Consider the following 21,126-nt stretch of genomic DNA (forward strand, 5'->3'; position numbering starts at 1 on the left):
GCACTAAGATCAAACAGAAAAAAACTCCCCAGCATCTGCACACACAAATATCATTTGAGACCCTGGGGAGTGCTGATTCTGTGCTGAGTGTTGTTGACGGAACCCAGACTGGAATTTATCAAAAATATTGTGTGCTTCGAGAACATGCAGCAGCTGTTATGCCACCTTCTCGATAATTTCAGAAATGAATGGCAATTTGGAAATGGGTCTTAAGGAGAGATAGATCCAAATTAAGTTTCTTCAGAAGAGGTTGATCTATAGCCTTTTAAAAGTAAGCAGGGGTACAGCCAGAAGCAAGGGAATTATTAATGATGGCCACTAACCTATGCCCACTGGAATCCAGCATGTGTTTGAGGAAAGATGTGGGTTGGATATCTGAGGGACCAGATAAGGAATGCAGCTGATGGACTGTGTTAATTAGATCATGGAAAGTGATAGATGAGAAGTGGTCCAAAACTACAGGCTGAAGTAGATGATTGTCAGTGGTCATGGTAATGAGGGAACCATTATGGCTCTAATATTTGTAACTTTGTCAAGAAAAAAGGAAGGAAATTTGTCACAATCAATACTAGGGAAATCAAGCCCTGTAGAAGATGAAGGGGTCACAGTTCTATTAATAGTGTCAAATAAAACTCCAGGATTGCTTTTGCTGGATGAGATTAGATTAGAAAAATTTGCATCCCTCACATCCTTAACCATATTATTATATGTACCCAAGAGATCTTTCAAGTATAAATAATGACCTTGAAGTTTAGTGGATTTCCACAACCTCTCCACCTTCCTACAATCCCACGTAAAGCTGTGAATATCCTCATTAATCCAGGGGAATAGGTTGACAGCAGGGATCTTTCTTCTTAACTTAAAAGGAGCAACTTCATCTGGAGTGGAAAGGCAAAGATCATTAGAATACCAAATCATCAGTATGGGCAGAGGGATCTAAAAAATTAGCAAGATCAAATTTTTTTACATTTCTTTTCAAAATTTCTCTGCAGACAGATTAAGGACTGTGAGAACACATTGCACGTTTAGCCAGTTGATAATCTAGGTCTAAAGTGAAATCAAATAAAACGTGTGTGATCAGAAACAAATGTTCTCTAAAGATGGCATCAACATTTAGACCTAGTGAAACACCAAATGGAGTGTATGGCCTCATATATGTGTTGGAGCAGAGACATGCTGAGTGAAACGAAACGACTCGGTGACATTTAAAACAAGATCAGGTTAAAACCTAGTATATGGCTGGACCTAACACACGTGATCCGACCGACCAATGGTGTAACTTCATAACTCGGCCGACCAATGGTGTAACTTAATAACTCGGCCGACCAATGGTGTAACTTCATCACTCACTCAGTCAGTCAGAGACATTCGCGTTTGTAGGGGCTGGTCCCGCTGTTGCGGTCCAGCCAAAAAACTGGTAGCTGCAGGCTACCATACTACCACACCGACTAGCGAAAAATTGTCAGAGGAGAAAGCCAGGGCCTCCAACGGATGTGATAGTTCACTCGCGGCTGTGCCGAACGCAGGAGGTCAAGTTGGTTCCCGTCCTCCAGGCATGTGAACGGTGGAAGCCGATCTCTGGGCTTGGACCCCGTCCAGTGGAGGATTGCGCAATCCTGTCACCACTTCATGCCTGGAATTCCATCTGCTTCCTGTGTGTACTCAGGGGGGAGGGGAGTCACCGTTCAAAGCCTCGCACTCGGAACAGTTTCAGGAAGAATGCTCTGCAGATTGTAACATCTCTCCCAAAGTAAACAGGAAGGAGGCAGCGGCATACTCGCACATGCCAGAGGAAGCTATTGTGTGTGTGTATTTGTGTGTGTGTGTGTGTGTGGATGTTACGGAATTTACTACATGATTTAAGCTTTGGTAATAGCTGGATGGAATTTGATTCTGAACATCTACCAAATATGTTACTGTTTTGTGTGTGTGTGTGTGTGTGTGCGCGCCCGCGATGAATAGTTTATACATTCATTTTATCTCGAAGGTTAGCTTGCATTTTATAACATTCCAAGGTAATGAGTCATATCTACTCACTTATATGCTACACTAGAATAAGTATATCACTGTGGACTATTGTGCTCCCAGCCATGGCACGTCGGTGTGACGTTACTCTCAGAGAACTGGGCTGCTGTGCCGGCCTCGATGCCTGAGCGAATTCCCATACGTTCCGCAGAAATATGGAGCAGCGGATTTTGCCCGCGAGCCATTTCCAGCTGCGAGTGCCAGAGGACCGCACAGGGACTACCACCGGACATATGACTGTTGACGTGTTTGGTCAGCAGTACCGGGAGGGGGTGGGGGTGACATTCTGCTCGTGCTCAGACTCTCAGTGTCACACAGGGGGGGGTCAGAGGTTTCTGCTGACTGCCGAGGACTGAAGGAGACCGCACGGCCAACCTGTGTTATTGCGCTGTGCGATGGCAGTCTTCGCTTTAGGCGCCTAACCGGTTGGCGAGAAGCGTTGCCGTATCTGGGTGGTATGGCCACGGCTCACTGTAACTCGGAGCAGTGGTGTCTCCTTGGAGCATCTCTTTATGATGCATCTCTTTGTGAGCACTGTTTATTTGGTTGAACACTATGAAATTAGTATTGGAGGATCCAGTTGGGCCTCCATTCCAGGTAAATCTTGGCCCAAACTTCACTTGCAGCTTGCTGCTACCTAAAGTATTGCAGAATCTCTGAGTTAAGGACTGTCCAGTCAGCTGAATATAAACCCAGTGGCAGTGAAAACTATTACACGTTTTCAAGCTCCATTTTAGAAGATATATGGATTAGATTCTCTTGGTTACTCTCACCGCTTAAAAAGGAAACCCCTTTATAACTGCATGTTGTGTCCATCTAAAATCAACAAGCTGGATGCACGTTTCTGAGGAAGCACCATAATGAAACAAAAACAAAAGTACCTTCTTAAAACATAAAGGAGGTACCATTCTTTCATAACATGCATGTTTTATTCTTGACATGATGACTGATGTCTTATTACATAGCAAGAACCATCCTTAGCATGCTTAGTTCACCCTGTGTAGCCCTCCAGCACTTATCCTGGTCAGACGCTTTTGGTTTCCCTGTAATTGACTCACGTAGGCTACATTCTTTATAGCCTAGTTAAAAATATTTTCGTTGTTGAGAACTTAAGACAGGTGGCTTTTTTTCTAGTTTTTTTTTTGTTTGTGCAGGAGTTTTTTGTACTGTAGAGTATAGACCGATTTTTATAATGCTGCACGTTGTCATGGAGAAAATTTCAGAAACCACCACACGGAAATAAAATGTTTAATTTGTTCCCTTCTTGTCTTAGTTTTATCATTGGTTTTATAGGTTGTGTAGAAATTTACAGCCAGAAAATGAGGGTCTCTTAAAATGTGAGGCTACACTGATAAAAGTATCCGTTCCAGTAAATGATTCAAATTAAAATTGGTGTATGATGACTTCACTTCACAAATGCAAATGTCGGAGATCAAAATGGCCCCCATTCCCAAAGGCCCCATTTCTGAGTATTCTACTGTAGTTTGTAGAAGAATGTGGCTCTGAACTGCAGGAGAAGGCTGTTTTTCCCCTTTTTAACTTCATCAAATGCCTTAATCGCATCAGCTGCTGGGCATTATCTGTCCACTCTGATCTGCAGTCACTGGTCTTTTTCAGGTCATTTTTGGAATATGTGACTTTCGTGTTTTGCGCAAGGGAGTTCTGTTTTGTTCTTTTTAACGTGTGGCCATTTTGTGTCCCTCACACTTAGCAGATGCCCATCGCCCCGTCCTCACACCCAATGGCTCCAACCAGCCCCAGCACCAACGGCAGCAACAACAATAGCAGCAGCAGCAGTACTGCAGGCTGGGAGCAGCTCAGCAAGACCAATCTGTACATCCGAGGGCTGGCCCCGGCAACCACCGACCACGACCTGGTCAAGCTCTGTCAACCGTGAGTACATAGTCACTCCTCATAGATTTTCACTCAGCAGTGGCCCTCGCCTCCGACGTCCAAACCACTCACCACACACCACATGCAGCATTTCTGCTGCAAATAGTAAAAAAAGATTTTTAAGCTTATTACAAAACGTTTGGTACTATTACACCTAAAAACATGTCCAGAATTCACTCTTTTGTCATTTTTTGGGGTGTGATGTGTGGTGCAATAAGGATCTGATATACAATTAAAAAGTATGTCAGACTTGGTAATTACTAAATTTGTACAGCTGTATAGAGATGGAAAGCTAATATTCATGGCAGCCATATTAATGTTTTTCAGATTAATGTTTTACAAGTATCCATTCTGTAGCAACTAACAATGATCGTGGTCTTTATTATTGCTTGTCTCGAAGATATACCACCACTGTATTTAGGTTAGTCAGTGTAACTGTAGTTTGATTTTCATGCTGTTAAGCACATTTAGTTTTCTACATAATTATTTTCCATGCTGATACCTAGCATTGTCTGCTGAGTTCCCGCCTCTGCTTGCCCTTTTATATGGAAATACTGTCACATGTCTAAGTCTAATGAATGCTGCAAATTTGCCGCTGTGTTAGAATAATGCAATGTGCCTAATTATTGGGGACTGTTTTCTGTAGCGGACTACATTACATAGCCTTTAACCTAAATATTTTGACCTAAACCATTTGTTTAGAACCCAGATGGAGTGCATGCATGTTAAAAACTGCTCCCTGCCCCCAAGCTACATGATGGAAATTCCAGCCCTAATTTCCAACATGTCATTTAAATCTGCAAAAAGTGGGATCAGTGTGAACAGTACTGCACTTTAAATGTCATTATTGTATTATAGAAAAATACTTTATTGGAAATGTCCTTATTTATAGATAAAATCTTTTTTTCTTGAATGGGTAGAATGAGTTTATTTCTGATAGCAGGTGGACTACACTAAATCGGATGGAATCGCGTTCCAGCTTCTGCATTTGTGGTTCAGATTTTTTTTAAAATTTTGTTGCAGGGGTTAAGCTGAGTTTTGTTTGGTTTTTCCATCTTGCAAAATAAAACAAAATTTAGAAAAAAAAAAACTGTTAAAAGCCAGTGAGCTTTTTTAGTAATAGAGGTAAGTGGAACCATTAAGTCAGGTGCTCTTTGGATCCAAGGTTCATATGTAGAGAACAAACAAAAGAAGTCTGGAATGAACTCGAGCACATCCAAAAATATCCAAGGCACTCTTACTGGTTTGAAGTTAAAAGGCCGTAATTCACATGGCTTTTCAAAAGAATGTTCAAAAGGTGGCACTCGGGGACTACAGGCCACGTGTAACACCTTAGATTTTTTCTTTTTCTTTTGCCTTCATCAAGCGTAGAAAGCAAGTTTTTGTCTGGTTTCTGGAAGGCTCCTAGCATTGAGATCTACACTGCGGATATCGCGTTCGAAACACGGCGGTCTTTCCCTGTATCTCCAGCTCAGATGTGCACATGCAGGCGTGCCATTCGAGGGGGAGGGGGACTGAAATAATTGAATTGGCGCTGGTGGAAAGCGCTGGTTGGGGGGGGGGGGGGGCGTGGGGGCGGGGGGGCTGCACAGCAGCACCACACTTTAATTAAAAGATGAAAAACGATATTGGCGGTTGAAGGGTAATCCGGAGAGCCGCGGCGGCGTTCGGAGCGGGAGAAACGAGCGTAGGTGCACGTTGCGCCAGGTCGGGAATAGATCCTTGCCCGTTCCGTCTGAGGCTCATTGTGTTGTTGTATACCTGCTGCCCGCTGAAAGATTGCTGAGGTGACTTTGAAATCTCATTCCACCCTCGATCCCCCGCATTCCCCCTCACTCGCCCCCCCCCCTCCCCTTCCTGCACAATGCCATGTTGACTTTGCAGTACATTTGATCTCTCTCACAATCGTCTGGGGCATCCTTTACGCCGTGAGCTCGGAGAGGCAAGCTGGCTCGGTGTAGTGAACTCTGCAGTAGCGCGTTCATTTCCAAGAAAAACCTTATCGGAGAGAGAGCCAACATGATTGGTGCTTTTAGGAAGGTCAATTGGGGGTTTATTTAAAAGGCAGCATTAGCCTGCATTTCCCAGTGAGACTCTACAGTGAGTTGACATTCTAGCTGAAAAGGAAGGGGCTATGTTATTTTGGAGGCAATATAAGGCAATATATGTAGATTATGATGTATATATATATATATATTCAAATTGTTTACACCAAATACCATATGTTTAAATATTTAACCAGACCTTTATATTTCATTTGAGGATTAAATTTTTTTTTTTAAAGAATCTTTAATAGATATTGACCCATGTATTTATATGTAAAATGAGGAAATCTTACTGTTGCATAAAACTTGAGTTGAAATCATTGGCTTAAAGACTTAAAGAAGGGAGATTTGTACATAGAAAATCGGTATGATTTGTGCCTGGATTTGCTGGTTGTCATGCATGAGAAAAAAGTCTGCATCAACGTTTGTAGGTTGGCCACAAGTTGATTTCCAATAATTGACCTTTCTGACACAACACAGGATGCTAGTGGATTTTTAGGAGTTTTTGTTTACATCTCAGGTTTATGGGACATGTGTGCAAGTGGCCAATGCAGGTCGAGGTGTCCTGTTACGGACCAGTTTTCAATACTAAATCTGTCCCTGACCCCTAATCAACATTACACATAAGCCTAATCATCAGTTCTCATTTTAACCTGCCTCTTGTGTACACAGCTTCATTTATCATTTTGTATTCATTCTGTGATCACAGTTCAACTAAACTAAGCTGTTTTGGTCTGTGTCTGTGTCATGTTTGATGGTAATTATTTGTAAATCATTGATTCTAAATAGATTTTAGATTATTCAGAGCAAACCTATGTTCCCTTTAAGACTTGAATGTTGGGTCAAAAGTTAATGCTGGGTAATCCTTACCCTTGATTTGAACCATTTTCTAGAAGGAAAAATCTATTAAAAGAGGTTTAATCCTGAGTGATTCAAGTGTGTTTGACTTCTCCATATTTTCTTTCTGCAAATGAGAAATAATAGTCAATTTTATTTCTTGGGCACTTTTCATTTAGACAATCACAAAGTGCTGTACGACGAATGTCAAATGTGTGCAAAATGAACAGGCGGTGATTTAAAACCAAAAAATAAGCACTTGCAAAAAAATATAGCTATGGAAAACGGACACTGGCATCACAGAAATTCATCCAAAGGCCATGTGGACGAGGTATGTCTTGATAGCAGTCTTTAAAGATCAGTGTCTATGAGAGTTTCTGGGAATCTGGAAGTGTATTCCAGAGGTGGGGGGAATAACAGAATGCATGATTTCCCATTCAGTGCAGCCTGGTCCTGGGCATTTTTAATTGTGCTGTGGCATTGGATCTATTCATAGGAAATCGTAAGCGATGGTAGGCTTGTAAGTTGTGGAGTTACACTGTGCTGTTTCGTACTTTAATTCCCTTAGCTGGGTAATGGAAAGCATTTTTTCAGGATTTTTCTTTTTTTTTCTTCCTCCCATCATTTTCCACCGTACTTAATTTCTTCCCCATCTGTTGTTTTGTTGAACATCTGTGGCCCAGCTGTACTACTAAAACGTATTTAAATGAAATGTTTAAAACCTTCAGACATACATTCACCCATAAATAGTCGTAATAAACCTAATTAAGTCCAAGCTTCCTCAACCTGCCACATGTGTGGCATTACTGCTTTCTACAACGCACTTCACGGTATTTTGCAGAACAAATGCAAAAAAAAGCTATTAAGAAGAGTTTAGTTTAAACATGTAAGGTTTCTGTTTAGGCCTAAATGGGCAATAATTCAGGATTTCTTCCTTGGATAAGAAATTATTGAAGAGATTATTCGTAGGCACTGTCACCCACCATATGCAGAAATGAACAGATTCAAGAGTTCCACGGGGATTTATTTTGTCACAGATATTAGAGGGAACTGAATGGCTTTGTATGTGACTGCCTTAGATGGTTTAAAGTGTGAAGACGTTCTGGGGAGGCAGTGGAAGGATTTATATATGTGGGTTATATGATCTCACACTTGCCTTTTTCTAAGAACTGTCAGTACTTAGTACTGAACATGCTGGAGTTTATGCAAGGCATATTTTGGCAAGCTAAGGACTGGAGCATTAAAATAGCAAAGACGGGTGGAGACTGAGGCAGGGCAGGGCAGGGTGTCATCAGGGCAGACATGCAGACGGCACTGAGTAAAGATAGGAAGTGCTTCTGTGGAACCGGCAGACTCTATGGCAGACACTATGAGAGCCTCTAAAGGTGATGCTACTTGGTTCCACCATAGAGAGCAAGTATGATAGATAACACACGCAGTTTCCTTAGAGTGGCTAATAAACTCTTTGTATTGTCAGTGCTGGTAACTGGTGAGTGAGAAGGCTGGCTCAATTATTCATTTGGATGTCAATCTTCATTTGATGTGCAGCAAACGCAAAGTGGATTTTCTGTTCTGTAATGAATGGAACACATAATGGCTGCTGAGTGATTAACGCAGGAATTATATTTGATGGTGTTTGCAGCAGAGCGGGAGGCTGTTCCAGTGTGCAGGGTTGCCAGAGTGAGGAATTTTCTCCCATCTGTTGATTTTTAAAACATTAAAGCCCCATTTTCTGAAATAAATTTATTATGTCTCCATTCCGAATTTCCTAATTGTATTTGCCTCATGCTGCAGCCTTACCTGTCGACTTTGCAGAGCGCAGACAAGCATACACTCCTCTTGAAAAGTGCATGTTGCTTGTGCCAGGAGAGTGAGTTCATATAAGTCATTGCTGGTGTCGATAAACTCACGAAAATGAATGACCAGAATATTTTCACTTGTGTGATTAAATGTGGACTCTTCAGTAGTCTGGATCCCACCCTCCTCGTGCTTCAGCCAGTTGTACGGTGCCTTGCAGGGCTGCAGGCCGTAGACCCACTGACACGGTTAGGATTCCACACCACTTTCTGTGGGGCGCTACGCTGCACCAAAACTCTTCACGTTAGCAGGATTATCCACCTGGCAACCCAATGAGTGCATTTCGAAAGATGGGAAGTTTAGCTGAAAAATGTGTCAATAAAAGTTATGAATTTTTAAATGTGTGAGGGAGAGTTTATTGAAAATTTGTAAGGGTCAGAGGAAATCCCAAGCGTCTGGTAAATGTATTGATGTACACTTTCCCAATTCGGCCCTGATCTGATTTTTTTTTTTTTTTTAAATCTCCGACCCATTTAGCAGATGCTCAAGCTATTTACTTCATTAAGGCTTTAATGGGCATGTAGCAAGCGTGTTCCAGCAGAAGGTAACATTCTGGTGACTTACCAGGAGGAATTTGTATGTCTCCCAAATAACAGATATGAACTTACCGTGACCTGTAGCACGGCCAGCAAAACCTTTTCTCTGGGATTCGTGTATTTATTTTAAGAAAACGGCAAATACATTTTCAGTGCTCCTGAGTGGCTTATATACTAGCAGCTCTCACCATAGGCACAGGCTGAGCCCTTTAGCCACTGCATGTTACATTAATGTCACTGCTGACCTCGTCCCTCTGGTGGAAGGGAGGGCTTAAGTTGGTTGCTCGGGTTACAGCTGCATTTGATCCTCATAGTTCCATACCAGGTATCAGCAGTTGTTGTCAGTGATAGAAATGTCTTCTCTGTCAATGGCAAAAGTTGAAAATATAGTTGTATTGAATTCCAATCGGACAGTTACAACTACAAGTTAAGATGTGATGAACCTCTAATGTAAACTCGGTATAAAATATTATTTTCATTGATACCAGCCAAATATGTCCACCCTCACGCCCCCTTTGTGCATATATTTGGACATGCCGGTTCTCCATTTTTGTAGGATCTATCTATCTATTGTTTGTTGTGGCTTTATATCTGAGATTTAGATGGCTCCCATGTCCGTTCAGACAGCATCGGTTTGTCACATGTGGCATCTGAAAGCACGCAGGGGCTCAGTGCCCGTTTCCTCAGCATTCCGTGCTGCCAGAGGTGCAGCTTCCTGCTACTTTAACAACAGACAGCCAGGAAGCCCGACGTGACGTACCGGGTGCCAGCATCATTAATCCTATCCGTGAAGTGCGGGCGTGTGAGGGACGCAGTCAGCAGCAAATCGCATTGTCTGCAGTGACCGTGCCCAGCGAAAGGCACAGGAGAGCCTGGTGTCCGGCGAGAAGGCAAAGCTCCCGGCTTCATTGCTCCATTGCAGCAGTGCTGCTACCTGTTCTGTCGAGAGTGCTGATTCATATACGACTCGGACAGTAACCAAATAGCTGGGTTTTTAAGATTAGTAGTTTTATTGCTGTTTATTTTATTAAAGGGGAATTTCACTTTATAACACTTCTGGGGTCATTTTCATACCTACCCGCTTTTGTGTGCACCCCAGAGGTAGCTTGCTTCAATATTTAGATATTTAGATACAGAGGCATCACTAGGGGGGTGCGGGGGGTACGGACCGCACCGGGTGACACCATCAGAGGGGAGTGATATTGAATTAAATATATATAGGCTACCCGTGTAAGCAAACCCCCCATCCAATAGAAGCCCATTCAACATCAAACTCCACGTTGTAAACACACCTCCCTGCTTCTTGTGACTGATATTTTCCTTCTAATGAATGTGTCGCCCTTAATATTTCGATTAGTTATTTCATTTTAAATGTCTAACGTTAGAAACAAAGATCAGTTTGTTTTTTAGCACAAGTCCAAGTAGTACGGTTTCCGGTTTTTTCTTCTTCTTCGATTTTGTTTCACGGCAAAATCGAGAAGAAGCGAAGCAAAACATTCCGTTAACTTAGCATTGAAATCGAACAAACTAACGTCCGCTAGCTTTTGTTTGATGCGATATCGGTGTAATAATGAGGTGCATTTTACCCGGTTGTTATAATGCCCCTGTTAAACTTGCTTTGAAAGCACATTTTCATAGTTTTCTACGCGATGCAACTTTGTGCCAGACATGGCTGGATGTAAACAGACAGACCAACATAACAGCCGAATAAGTTCGCAAACGAGGACTAAGGGTATGCAGTGACCACTTTGAAGGCACCGACTACCAAGGCGACCGTCTGAAGCCTGGAGCTGTATCCACCGTTTTCCCATCGTTGGTCGAACCACTTGAGGTAGGTACTAAGCGGGTTGGCTAACGCTATCGCGTCTGTCTGTGATACATAGGATGTCTACGGTAACAGTTAGACAGCTTGCTGGCTTTTGTTATAGGGTTGCCACCATCCATTTATTTCGTCCTCAGGCATTTTCGGTTTCGCTAGCTAGTAGTAATACAACACTATTTCTACGACCAACCTAATGTTATTGTCTGCAGGTACGCCCACATCAGAAGTCGCGCAATGATATGCATCCTCGAGTTCGACACTAAACTGCCCGGGTCTACTTCCTGCATTTGTAAAGAAAAGCAACAAAACAGCGTAAAATATTAACATAATGAACTAACTAATCGTAAAATGAAGGGCGACACATTAATTAGAAGGAATATATCAGTCATGAGAAGCATTACATTACATTACATTTATTTGGCAGACGCTTTTATCCAAAGCGACGTACAAAAAGTGCATTTCATGGTCATGGTCTTGGACATGTGTTCATGGCAGGGATGGCAGCCATGTGTTTATGGCAGGGACATGTGTTTACAATGAGTCTAACGTGGAGTTTGATGTTGAATGGGCTTCTGTTGGATGGGGGGTGGGGGGGGGGGTTGCTTACATGGTCATATCTAAATATATTGAAGCAAGCAACCTATAAACTGTCTGGGGTGCACACAAAAGCCCGGGTAGGTGTGAAAATGACCCCAGTAGTGTTATAAAGTGAAATTCCCCTTTAAGTCATTTTGGTGTGGCGTGTCTTGAAAAACCAGCTACTTTGTCAACCCGTGAGTCGTATACGAATCAGCCCATTTGACTTTCTTCATCCGTCCTATGGGCACCAGGATTGTGCACCATCCAGAGCTGAATTGTGAATGCCTCTTTCATTCCAGTTTAGTTCTTGAATTTGAATTGACCTTGAATTGAGGCAACAAACATGATGCAGAATTGAAATTTAAATTTGAATTAAAGTTGAATTAAAATTCACTTCAGTGAAGCTCATATGCATACTTGGATGTAGCTTTTTTACACGAAGGCTTTAGGCCTATATCTTAATATGGTTTGTACATTAAACATGATATCATACAGACAATGTCAAATGCTACTAAAGCATTATCTTAATTATTATTCATTTTAACAATGAGTATTTGTATTATGACTATTGGGATTAGGTTCATTCTGATTTTAAAAAGTGCACGGTGAAGCAATGCAACATTTCATTCGAAAAGGAAGGGATTGTGGCTTTGAATATAAAACAAAATTCTATGAGGTCTAGAATGTGATAGTCTAAAACAATGGAATAAAAGGCAAACAATGATTGAAATTAGGTATGATTCTACATTAGGGAATAGATGGGAATCATTTCTAGAAATTATGCAGTTATTGGCATTTTTTGACAAATTATGTGTCACACGTAATGAAGTTCTCTTTATTTTTAATTTCAATTTATTTGAATTGCAGTGAATTGAATTCCACTTCCTGCCATTCCAATTCAACATCCTGTGGGGTGTGGCCAGTTCAATTCAAGTTCCAACTCTGTGAATGTGAATCATAAAATTCTGATTTGCAACCATCTGATTTGTTACGGTTTCATGGGAATATGATATCAATTCCCTTCTTTAAATAACTTTTTCATGGTTCCAAAGTATAGTTTAAAAGTATGTGGATAACCTCATGGTGTACATTCCTGCAGTACTGCAGCTATGCTAGTGTTTTAATCAGGTTTAGTTTTACAATAATAAAAGTCCCTATTTTGTGTGCTAGGTCTGAATCACCAAGCCTCCCCACGTTACACGCTGACTCTGTCTTGGCTTAGCCTGGCTTTACTCTCTGCCCCCTACCTGGGTGGGATCGACATCTGCCCCGGGGACTTTCCGCTAATGCTTTTTTTTTCTGCGTTCCGCTTTGAACTGTGGGGTGCACTTCTGGTTGGGATCGCCGCCAGATGTTGAAGGGCGGCAGCGTTCAGACAGAGGCTCAACCTCTGAGCAGCGCAAGGAGAAGCGATCTGTCTGGGTGATTCACGCCGGTGTCAATGCAAGCTCGGTTACCTCCCCACTTCCGCTGTGTGCCTTTAGGGTTTAGCGGTCGCTAAAAGAACCTGAGAAAATGTCACAGACGAGAACGTCAACGGCACTGGTCTCCGTGGTAATAAGTCAGCTGCGCAGAATCAAACGCTGGTTCATTTCTGTGTTGTATCAGTCTGAGTATGAATTTCCCAGCGGTTTTGACAGTACTCAGCCAGGTGAATGAATTTTCTCTGGCCTCGGCCTATAATTGAATTCCACTCTCTGCTACTTCAGGCAGGCTATTCCTTGATGATAACCAGAGGAATCAATGGCCTAGCTCTGAATAGTCAGAGGAGCTGCGATTAGTAACAGAGGCAGGATGAGGGTTTTAGAATTGAAGATGGGGGAAGAGGATGCACATTGTTCTCCAGTTCCTCTGCTTCAGGATCGGTGTCCTATCTCATCTTCGCTCGTCTCCTCTGTCTGTCCTCAGCAGTCCCACAATGCAATTGCAAATTTTTAAACTTTGAGTTTTTTTTTTATTTTTTTTACTTCTGCCTGTTGAGAAGGCTGTAATTGGGAAATTCTGAAACGTCCTCCTTCTCTATGCAAACTGCAAGCGCGCACACTGCAGCAAGGAGCATGCTCAGTAGTGTGTCGCTCAGCTTTTTTGCGGTTCAGTGGCTGGGGATGGAGTTCTGTTAACCCGCTCAGTAAGCCGAGCTTCTTACCCTTCCTCACCTCGCCTGTCCCGGAAATGGACCATGGCAAGCCAGCGACATTGTTCAAGTCGCTTCCTGCGGCTTTGTTTCTCAGGGCTGTAACCGTTTCTGTGCTCGTTCCAGTATCCCCCCCCCCCCCCCCCCCCCCCCCCACCCCCTTAAGCTGGCCGAGTGCCAGTCAATTCGAGGCTCAGTAAGGTCACGTAAAGTCTTTTTTTTTTTCACCGAAGCAGATTTTTGAAGAACGGCGTTGGCATTTTTTATACGCCGACTGATAAACGTTCTGTTTGCGACGTCTCTCGGAGCAGCAAGGACACGCATACGTTTCAGCTCGATTGTGTTCTGTGGCGGGGAGGCGGCACAACACAGCTCACCGTCTTAAGAGGCTGTGGCTAAATAAGTTCATTTGTCTGGGCTCACAGGGTGGGGGGGGGGAGGGGGGGGGGGGTGCTGTGTGACACTCGGTTATTTCTGTACTCTCACCTCTTCCCATCATGCTGTGCCATTTTCATTCAATTACGTTTAATCAGAAACCCGCTGAGAATTCGGCAAATATTCTTCAATTAATGATGAAAAGAAACAGCTAACTGCTAACTGCCTCATCTAATGAGTTTGTTCTTTTAATGATATGCCCTTTCATTGGGAGGTGTTGCAATACCTTATTATACTATAAAGTATTGTATTTCAATATAGCAAATGCATTATATCCATTTTCTGTAGGGGTCACTCCTATTATTACATTTATGAGCCAGTTGCATGACCTAGCTTATTAAGCAGTTGAACTGTGTATTTATTTTACGTCTTAGAATAATCTGTGACATGTGTTCTGGGGACTATGTTTGAATTGTGTTTTCATACATGTGCCCCTTTGGCCGTTCTTGTGATGACACTGGCGTAGCAGTCTGAATCTGCTGAAGCATTAGGCTGAAGGAGGTTAATGTGTTTGAATGTGGTCGAATCGAGGGAAGTGTTCAGGCGTTGCGGTTTTCTTCGTTCAGTCGCTCCGCTTTTCGGCTGCGCGCTTCAAAGCGCTCCTTCTCGGCTCTCCTCGTTCGCAGTCACGCCGGGGGGAGGGGCTTGCTTCATTTACAAGCTCACAATTTTTCACTGTAGACAGGTGGCTGTCAGTCCAGGTATCCAGGTCAAGCGTCTGTCGCTAAAAGCCTGTGTCGTGGACTGCGGGTCGCGAGCCCAGAATCCTGATGTCGTTGGAAACTTCAGTTTTAGTGCCGCTTCGATAAAGTGCGTCGTTTTGTGTCCCTTCTCGGGCAGCCCATCTTTCTGAAGCGCTACGTGGGTTCTCAACTGTGGTAGAGATTCAGTTTTTGGGTTCTAATGCGCCTGAACCCACGACTGAATAACTTTCCTGCTATTGATGCTGTGTGTTTGTGTGCAAGTCAAATGGTCACAAACTTAAGGCAGCAGACAGTCAACAGACAATATGCCACTCATGCAATTCTCTCTCTTCCTTTTTTTTTTGTAGGTATGGAAAAATCGTATCGACGAAGGCCATCCTGGACAAGACGACAAACAAATGCAAAGGTGCGTGCGGCTGCTTCTCTTCCTTCTCCCCTTGTCAGAGAGAACCCGCCGGCCGCCTAATTGGGCCGGACGGTTCATTTGGGGGCCTCGCGCCCCGCACATTCATCTCTGTCCGCTCCCCACCTGCCGAGGCTAACCGGTTTTTATAAACGTTTAGGCCCCGCCCTGCCCGCGACATCGAACCGGAGCGACGGAGTGATCCGCGGCACGCTTAATCCGTGCGCGGGCGTAAATTAACTTTCTATTTTTACGTCGTTATTATTTTTTTTTCCACTTTGAGTTGTATCAGAGCGTGGGGGAAAACTTTCCTTAATCTGATATGTTTTGTACAAAGATGGACCCGGAGGACTCTGTGACGACGACACCCCTCTAAAAATAGCGCGTCGCGCGCGCCCTCTCCCCAAGGCGCGGCGGCGGCACAACGAGCCGCTGCGTAGCGGCTCCTGACAGCCGCGCGGCGTAGCGGGCGGGAGAGCGGCGGTCGGTAGAGAGCCGGTGAGACCCGCCGGCGCCGGGCTGCATCTTTAATGACTCCTGGGACCGCGGCTTTCGTGGAACGGTTAGCGAACTTTTTTTTTACGCTCGTGCTCTTCGGCGGTCGGCTTGGCGCCGAAAAGGCGGTCTCGAGCTGTCATTTCCTGCGTGTAATACACGGGTGGGCGTGTCCGCCTTGTGGTGTTGCTTTACACCTTCTGGACCTGGTGCCCTTTCTAGAGTTAAAGCGAAAGATTGAGTAGCATGTATGTCATTATATTTGAGCTTGGCTCCTCTGCTAAGTAGCTAAAGCTGGCTGAAAGATTCCGCTGTTCCAGTAGGGTGTGGCTCTGCTGAAGCACAGGGTGTCAGTGTCGCGACCCCCGTGGTCCGGTGTGGACTCCTGACCCAGCCGCCAGGGAAGTGCATGATTGGTTGTAGCGGCGAGGGAGGGAGGGAGGGGTCCAGCCGGCTGTACCCCTTCGATGCAGCGACTTCGCAGGGCAGCCAACGTTCTGCAGAGCTGAGAGGATCACCTCCCGACGGTCGGCACTTTAGAAGAGAGCACGGAACTGTGATCTCCTCAGTTACCCAAGGGCACTGCAGCAGTGCGAAAAAAGCGGTTTGGCGAATTGAGCCCTCCTGGGCATTTTTACACGACGCCCCTGCCGTGACGGTACCTGTGCAAGATGGCCGTTTCACACTAAGGTGGCATTGCGCGCTGGGAAAAAGAGGGCGAGTCTGTCTCTGTCAGTAAGTGGACGAATTGTGAAAGATCAGAACTCCAGCTTTTGATGATGAACGTCTTGCTTTGCATTACCTATAGACCACACAATACTGTGCCCTCCAACAGTATGTCTGCTTTAAGGCTATCGTGGAGACTCAACACAATACATCTTTTATTTTTGCTATATACTTAAGGCATTTAGATTTGAGATTTTTTTTTTTTTTTAAAGAACATGAGACAAAATTGAAGTCGATCAGCTTTTATTTCATACCCTGATTTTATGTTGAGTCCCCCCAAATGCCTTAAGTACATTTGTACAAAAATAACAAATCTCGCTCTACTGTTACCATACTTTTGGATGGCACTATATTTGTTGTAGTAATACTAAGAGAAAGAATAAAAAGTACGAGCCTGTTTTGATCTGCCGTTTTGATGTAGTTACTATATCCATTGTTTACATTGGAAGGCAGGTTTGCTGGATATCTATGCAATGCTACCGGAACGCCTTCATTCCACCGCTGGTCGTTATGGAGAGGTCCGAACGCACGCAGGTCCTAAGCTGATACGAGCGGAATGCAGTGCACTCTTTTTCATGGTCCTGATTGGCTGCGGAGCGCGGAATGCCAGCCTGTCAGCCCGCAGCCGCGTTGCTCGCAGCTCGCGGGAGCGCTGCGCGCTGGGAGCCGGTTACCGGGCAGACAGGTGGGGAACGGGGCGGCGGCTCTGCCAGTCGCCGCACCTCGGCTTGTTTTTCACATCCGCCCCTGCCCCGACCGCGGCTCCGGAGCCGCTGTGGGGCCGGCCGGTTCCGCCCTCCTCCAGTAGGCTCCGCCCCCCCTCCTCTTACAAAAGCGTGACTTTTGGCTAGTGCCGCTGGGACCGTGTTAGGTAAGCCAGGAATGGCAGCTTTGTTGCGCAGTCAGTTGAAGTGCCAAGAGAAAGCCCTGGACAAGCGAATCGGTCACACAACACCCCCCCCCCCCTTTCCCCCACTTAAAAAAAAAAAGAAAAAGAAAGAAATGGCACAGGGTCATATTTTGCGTGCTTTGGTGTTGACACAGCTTGGTTTATTTTGGAATTCAGCACTATTGTACCTCGATCAGCGTTCTTATTTTCATTTTTTATGGCTTGAGATTTACAAAACTTAAGTGTAATTTTGAGTTGTAATTATTAGTCATTGTAAATGCCTGCTATTAAACTGACTGCTATACACATTTGCTATATACATACAAGGTTCTTAGTCTTTGTGCATGGGTGGGTGCGTACGTGCGTGTGTGCATGTGTGTGTGTGCGCACATGTGCGTGCGTGTGTATGTATGTGTGTTCTGTATTTATAAATACAGGACCTAAAACCGATGAACAATGACATATAATCTTTGACAACGGATTGTTTGTTTACCAGTGCTACAGAATAGAATTGATACTGCTAGATATAGCCTAGACATTGTTTTCTGCGGTGATTAGGTCAGGGGCTACCTTTCTCTATTTGTTTGGCAGAAAAGAAGAACGTGCCTGTGCCTGTTCCTGTCTTTGCTAAATATTGCAGTTTAGGCCTGCTGAAGTGTAGTTCTTTGGCAGTGTGAGGTGACCTGAACCATGAGAATCTCTCAGACAGACTTTTTCCCTTGCATTGTAGAAAAACAAGATCAAGTGCAGTACATATTAATGGTATATCTGTGGGGGACAGCTTTCCATTTGCTTTCTTTAACCGTATAGCCATGTGAGGTCAACTACAGCAGGTCATGCAGAGGTCAACTACAGCATCAGTCAACGTTTCCACATCCAGTTCTGTATAAATGAGCGTTTTTTTATTAGGTTGGGTTGTAGGCTCTGTGCCCAAGGTTTTGTCCCTTGCTGTCGTCTGACAGTTGACCACGGAGGCCGTGGACATTAGCCTGTCCGCACACGGAGTGGAAGAGAAGATGGCTGACTCTGTGCTTCCCTGTCCCGCAGGTTATGGCTTCGTGGACTTCGACAGCCCAGCTGCCGCTCAGAAGGCGGTCTCGGCCCTGAAGACCAATGGGGTCCAGGCCCAGATGGCTAAGGTAGGAGCTCATTTCCTCCCCGCTTGCGCTGCTCTCGCCAAGCTGCTGACAGCCCTGCCAAGCTACTGAAGAGGGCAAGCGGCTAATGGTCTCTAAGTCGGCTCCAGCGCTACCAAGGTGTAGGATCTCATGCCATTAATAGCGCAGATACGTATACATCTGATCCGTATTCGAACCAGATGGTCAGCTCCAGCACGCTTTCCTGTCCTTATTCCAGGAAGATTCAGCTGGTACCAGGAGACTCCAGTGCTGTCTGCATTGCTGCGCTAGATATAGATATTCTGTCCTTGGCCCCCTCATGAATATTCATAATGAGCCACCAGTCAGTGCTAAGAATACAGAGCTGACCATCTGTTTAGTATATAGACAATCTGTGATAACAGTCACAGCAGAGGAGGTGCACCCCTCTCGTACTCTCCAGATGGTTGTGCTTGCGTGTCTTAAGATTCAACCAGTTGTTTGACTCTGATGTGAAGATATCTTGAGTAAGAGATGGCCAGCGATGGTTTGTGAACAGAAGTACTCACACATGCGAAAGGTTGAAGTGCTGGTGCTGTCTATTGGAGCAATTATGAACTGCATGATGAAAAATTCAGACAGAAAAATGCACAGACTTTACTATTTTTTGATTTATTGAAGTACTGTAAAATGCGTAAAAAGCCAAAAAAAAAAGTACACGCGTCACACACAAGGAAAAATGAAGCGCACACAAACGTGCACCTACACACACGCACGCATATTCTTTCGTTTTCTCACACATGTACTGTACGTGTTTGACCATGTAGTCTAAAGCATGCAAACAAGCTAACATTTGTATTGTTTCATGAACTTACATTCATATTGATAAGAAATACGTAGAGAGAGAGAGATCATTAAATAAACAAACCAACAGAAATAGTCTTCTTTCACCCTCATGGGATCAGGGTGAAAATGACAGACGACTAAGACAAAATAGCCTAAACCAAAACACCACGACAGCTTTTCAGCCAGGTTTCTTCACCTGGTTTCTCTCAGACTCTTTTGGCAAGTCGGCTCCCGGTATCAGCCGCCTACGGTGGAGAGTAGCGCACTTATAAGCCCTGGGCTGATTTCTTAATGCCATCAAAGTTTGTGTGCCTACTTAACCGCTTATTGCTGAGAGCTGGGTTTATCACCCTTTAATGAACCTAAATAAAGAAATGTGATGAATTGTGCCTCTGATTAAGGTGTGAGCCAAAATGGCTGCCATGTCCCCAGCTTTTAGGCTGTTAAATGCAACAAAAAAAAAGAGAAAAGAAGGATTTCTGTAGGCGGTCTGCGATTTTCATCAGCGGCGGTTTCTGACACGTGGTCGTCTCGGGCGGACCTCTTGGAGGAGGGCACGGGGCCAGCGCCGCTGACGGACAAATCCGAGGATGCACGCTCCGGAGGACACGGCGTGATTTAGGGAGGGAAGGGTTGACACGTTGACCGAGGCATGCGGGGGTCATGTGGGCCGTATGCGTCTCAGAAGCGGGGGTCTGCTGCGCGCGAGGTGGGGGGAGTCACTGCGGTGGTCTCTCCCTGTCAATGAGGAATGTTGAGGTCATCCCGAAAGGTCTTTGAAGGCCCGCCTGCCAACCCCGGGCCGTATTTCAAAGTCCGCTCTGCCTAACAGATTTCAGCGGTGCTAGATGTGTGACTATCATTGTTCACATTTTGTTTCATTTGTTTTGTCCATGTGTTCCTTTATTAATGGCTGAATATTGGCTGTTGAAATGGGTATAGCCGTTAGCGTTTGCAGAACAATGCAGTCAGAGGCACTGGTTTTCATATTAATGTCTGAAGTCTTTAACTTCCTGTGCACAGAGGAAGTAGCAAGCGCGTTAGCATATTGGCGGGAGATAACAGTAATAAGTGGACAGTAATGTGGAGTGAAGATTTCTCAGAGCTCCCTGTTAAAGACTGATAACAATCAGAAAGATAATGATGACTGTAAAGGAAGAGGTTGGAAACTGCAAGCACAAAAGTACCTTCTCGGTAACTTCAAATGTTTTTTGAGATGAGATTAAGGTCATTGGCAGTAATTGGAAACTGGAGATTTGAGAATTCTGGGTATTTAAAGTTATTTACAGCTTAAAGTTATGTATGTGTTATAATGTTTTAATTTTTTCACTGGCATGTGAAGAAATCATCAGATACTACAATATTAGTGCCACTAGAGAGAGAGGTTCAGATGGTGCGTCAGTATACTCAGTAATGATTTGTGCTGGAGGATTGATTAGCTCAGGTTTCACTGGTTGTGCTTTCGTTAGATTGTGTCTCCTGAAATGAGTAGCAGCCTAGCCTACACAACTTGCATCTATTTTCAGATTTGTATGTAGGCCTATAATTATTTGGGCCCATTTGGAAACAGAAGATCTGTTAATGACACAGCTTCCGACTTTTATTCAAATGTACAGTTCTGTAAGTTGGAAGATGGCCTTTTTTTAGTTTTAGACCAACTTTTTATGATTTTGGATAATGTTTGTGGGTCTTGTTACAAGAGAGTTCTGGAGTTAACTCCAAAATTGAGGAAGGGAAGTTGGTGTGAAGTGGTTTACTTTAAAAGTGTGTTAAAGCAATGAAGTAGAAACAGAGCTTCAGAAA

At 44.2% G+C, this 21,126-nt stretch overlaps 1 protein-coding gene across 7 annotated transcripts in view; it reads left to right on the forward strand.

Annotated features, from left to right (window-relative positions):
- LOC118223495 (RNA-binding motif, single-stranded-interacting protein 1-like) overlaps positions 1-21,126 on the forward strand; it is a 53,680-nt gene that overhangs the window by 14,347 nt on the left and 18,207 nt on the right. For 4 of the 7 annotated variants that reach the window (XM_035410111.1, XM_035410108.1, XM_035410115.1 and 1 more), the window contains exons 2-4: positions 3,737-3,918; positions 15,215-15,273; positions 18,428-18,519. In XM_035410111.1, coding sequence (XP_035266002.1) covers positions 3,737-3,918; positions 15,215-15,273; positions 18,428-18,519 — 333 coding nt within the window. The remainder of the gene's footprint in view (positions 1-3,736; positions 3,919-15,214; positions 15,274-18,427; positions 18,520-21,126) is intronic. The other 3 variants (XM_035410109.1, XM_035410113.1, XM_035410114.1) reach the window with 1 other exon arrangement.

Source organism: Anguilla anguilla, chromosome 3 (genome assembly GCF_013347855.1).
Source record: "Anguilla anguilla isolate fAngAng1 chromosome 3, fAngAng1.pri, whole genome shotgun sequence".
NCBI classification, from domain to species: domain Eukaryota; kingdom Metazoa; phylum Chordata; class Actinopteri; order Anguilliformes; family Anguillidae; genus Anguilla; species Anguilla anguilla.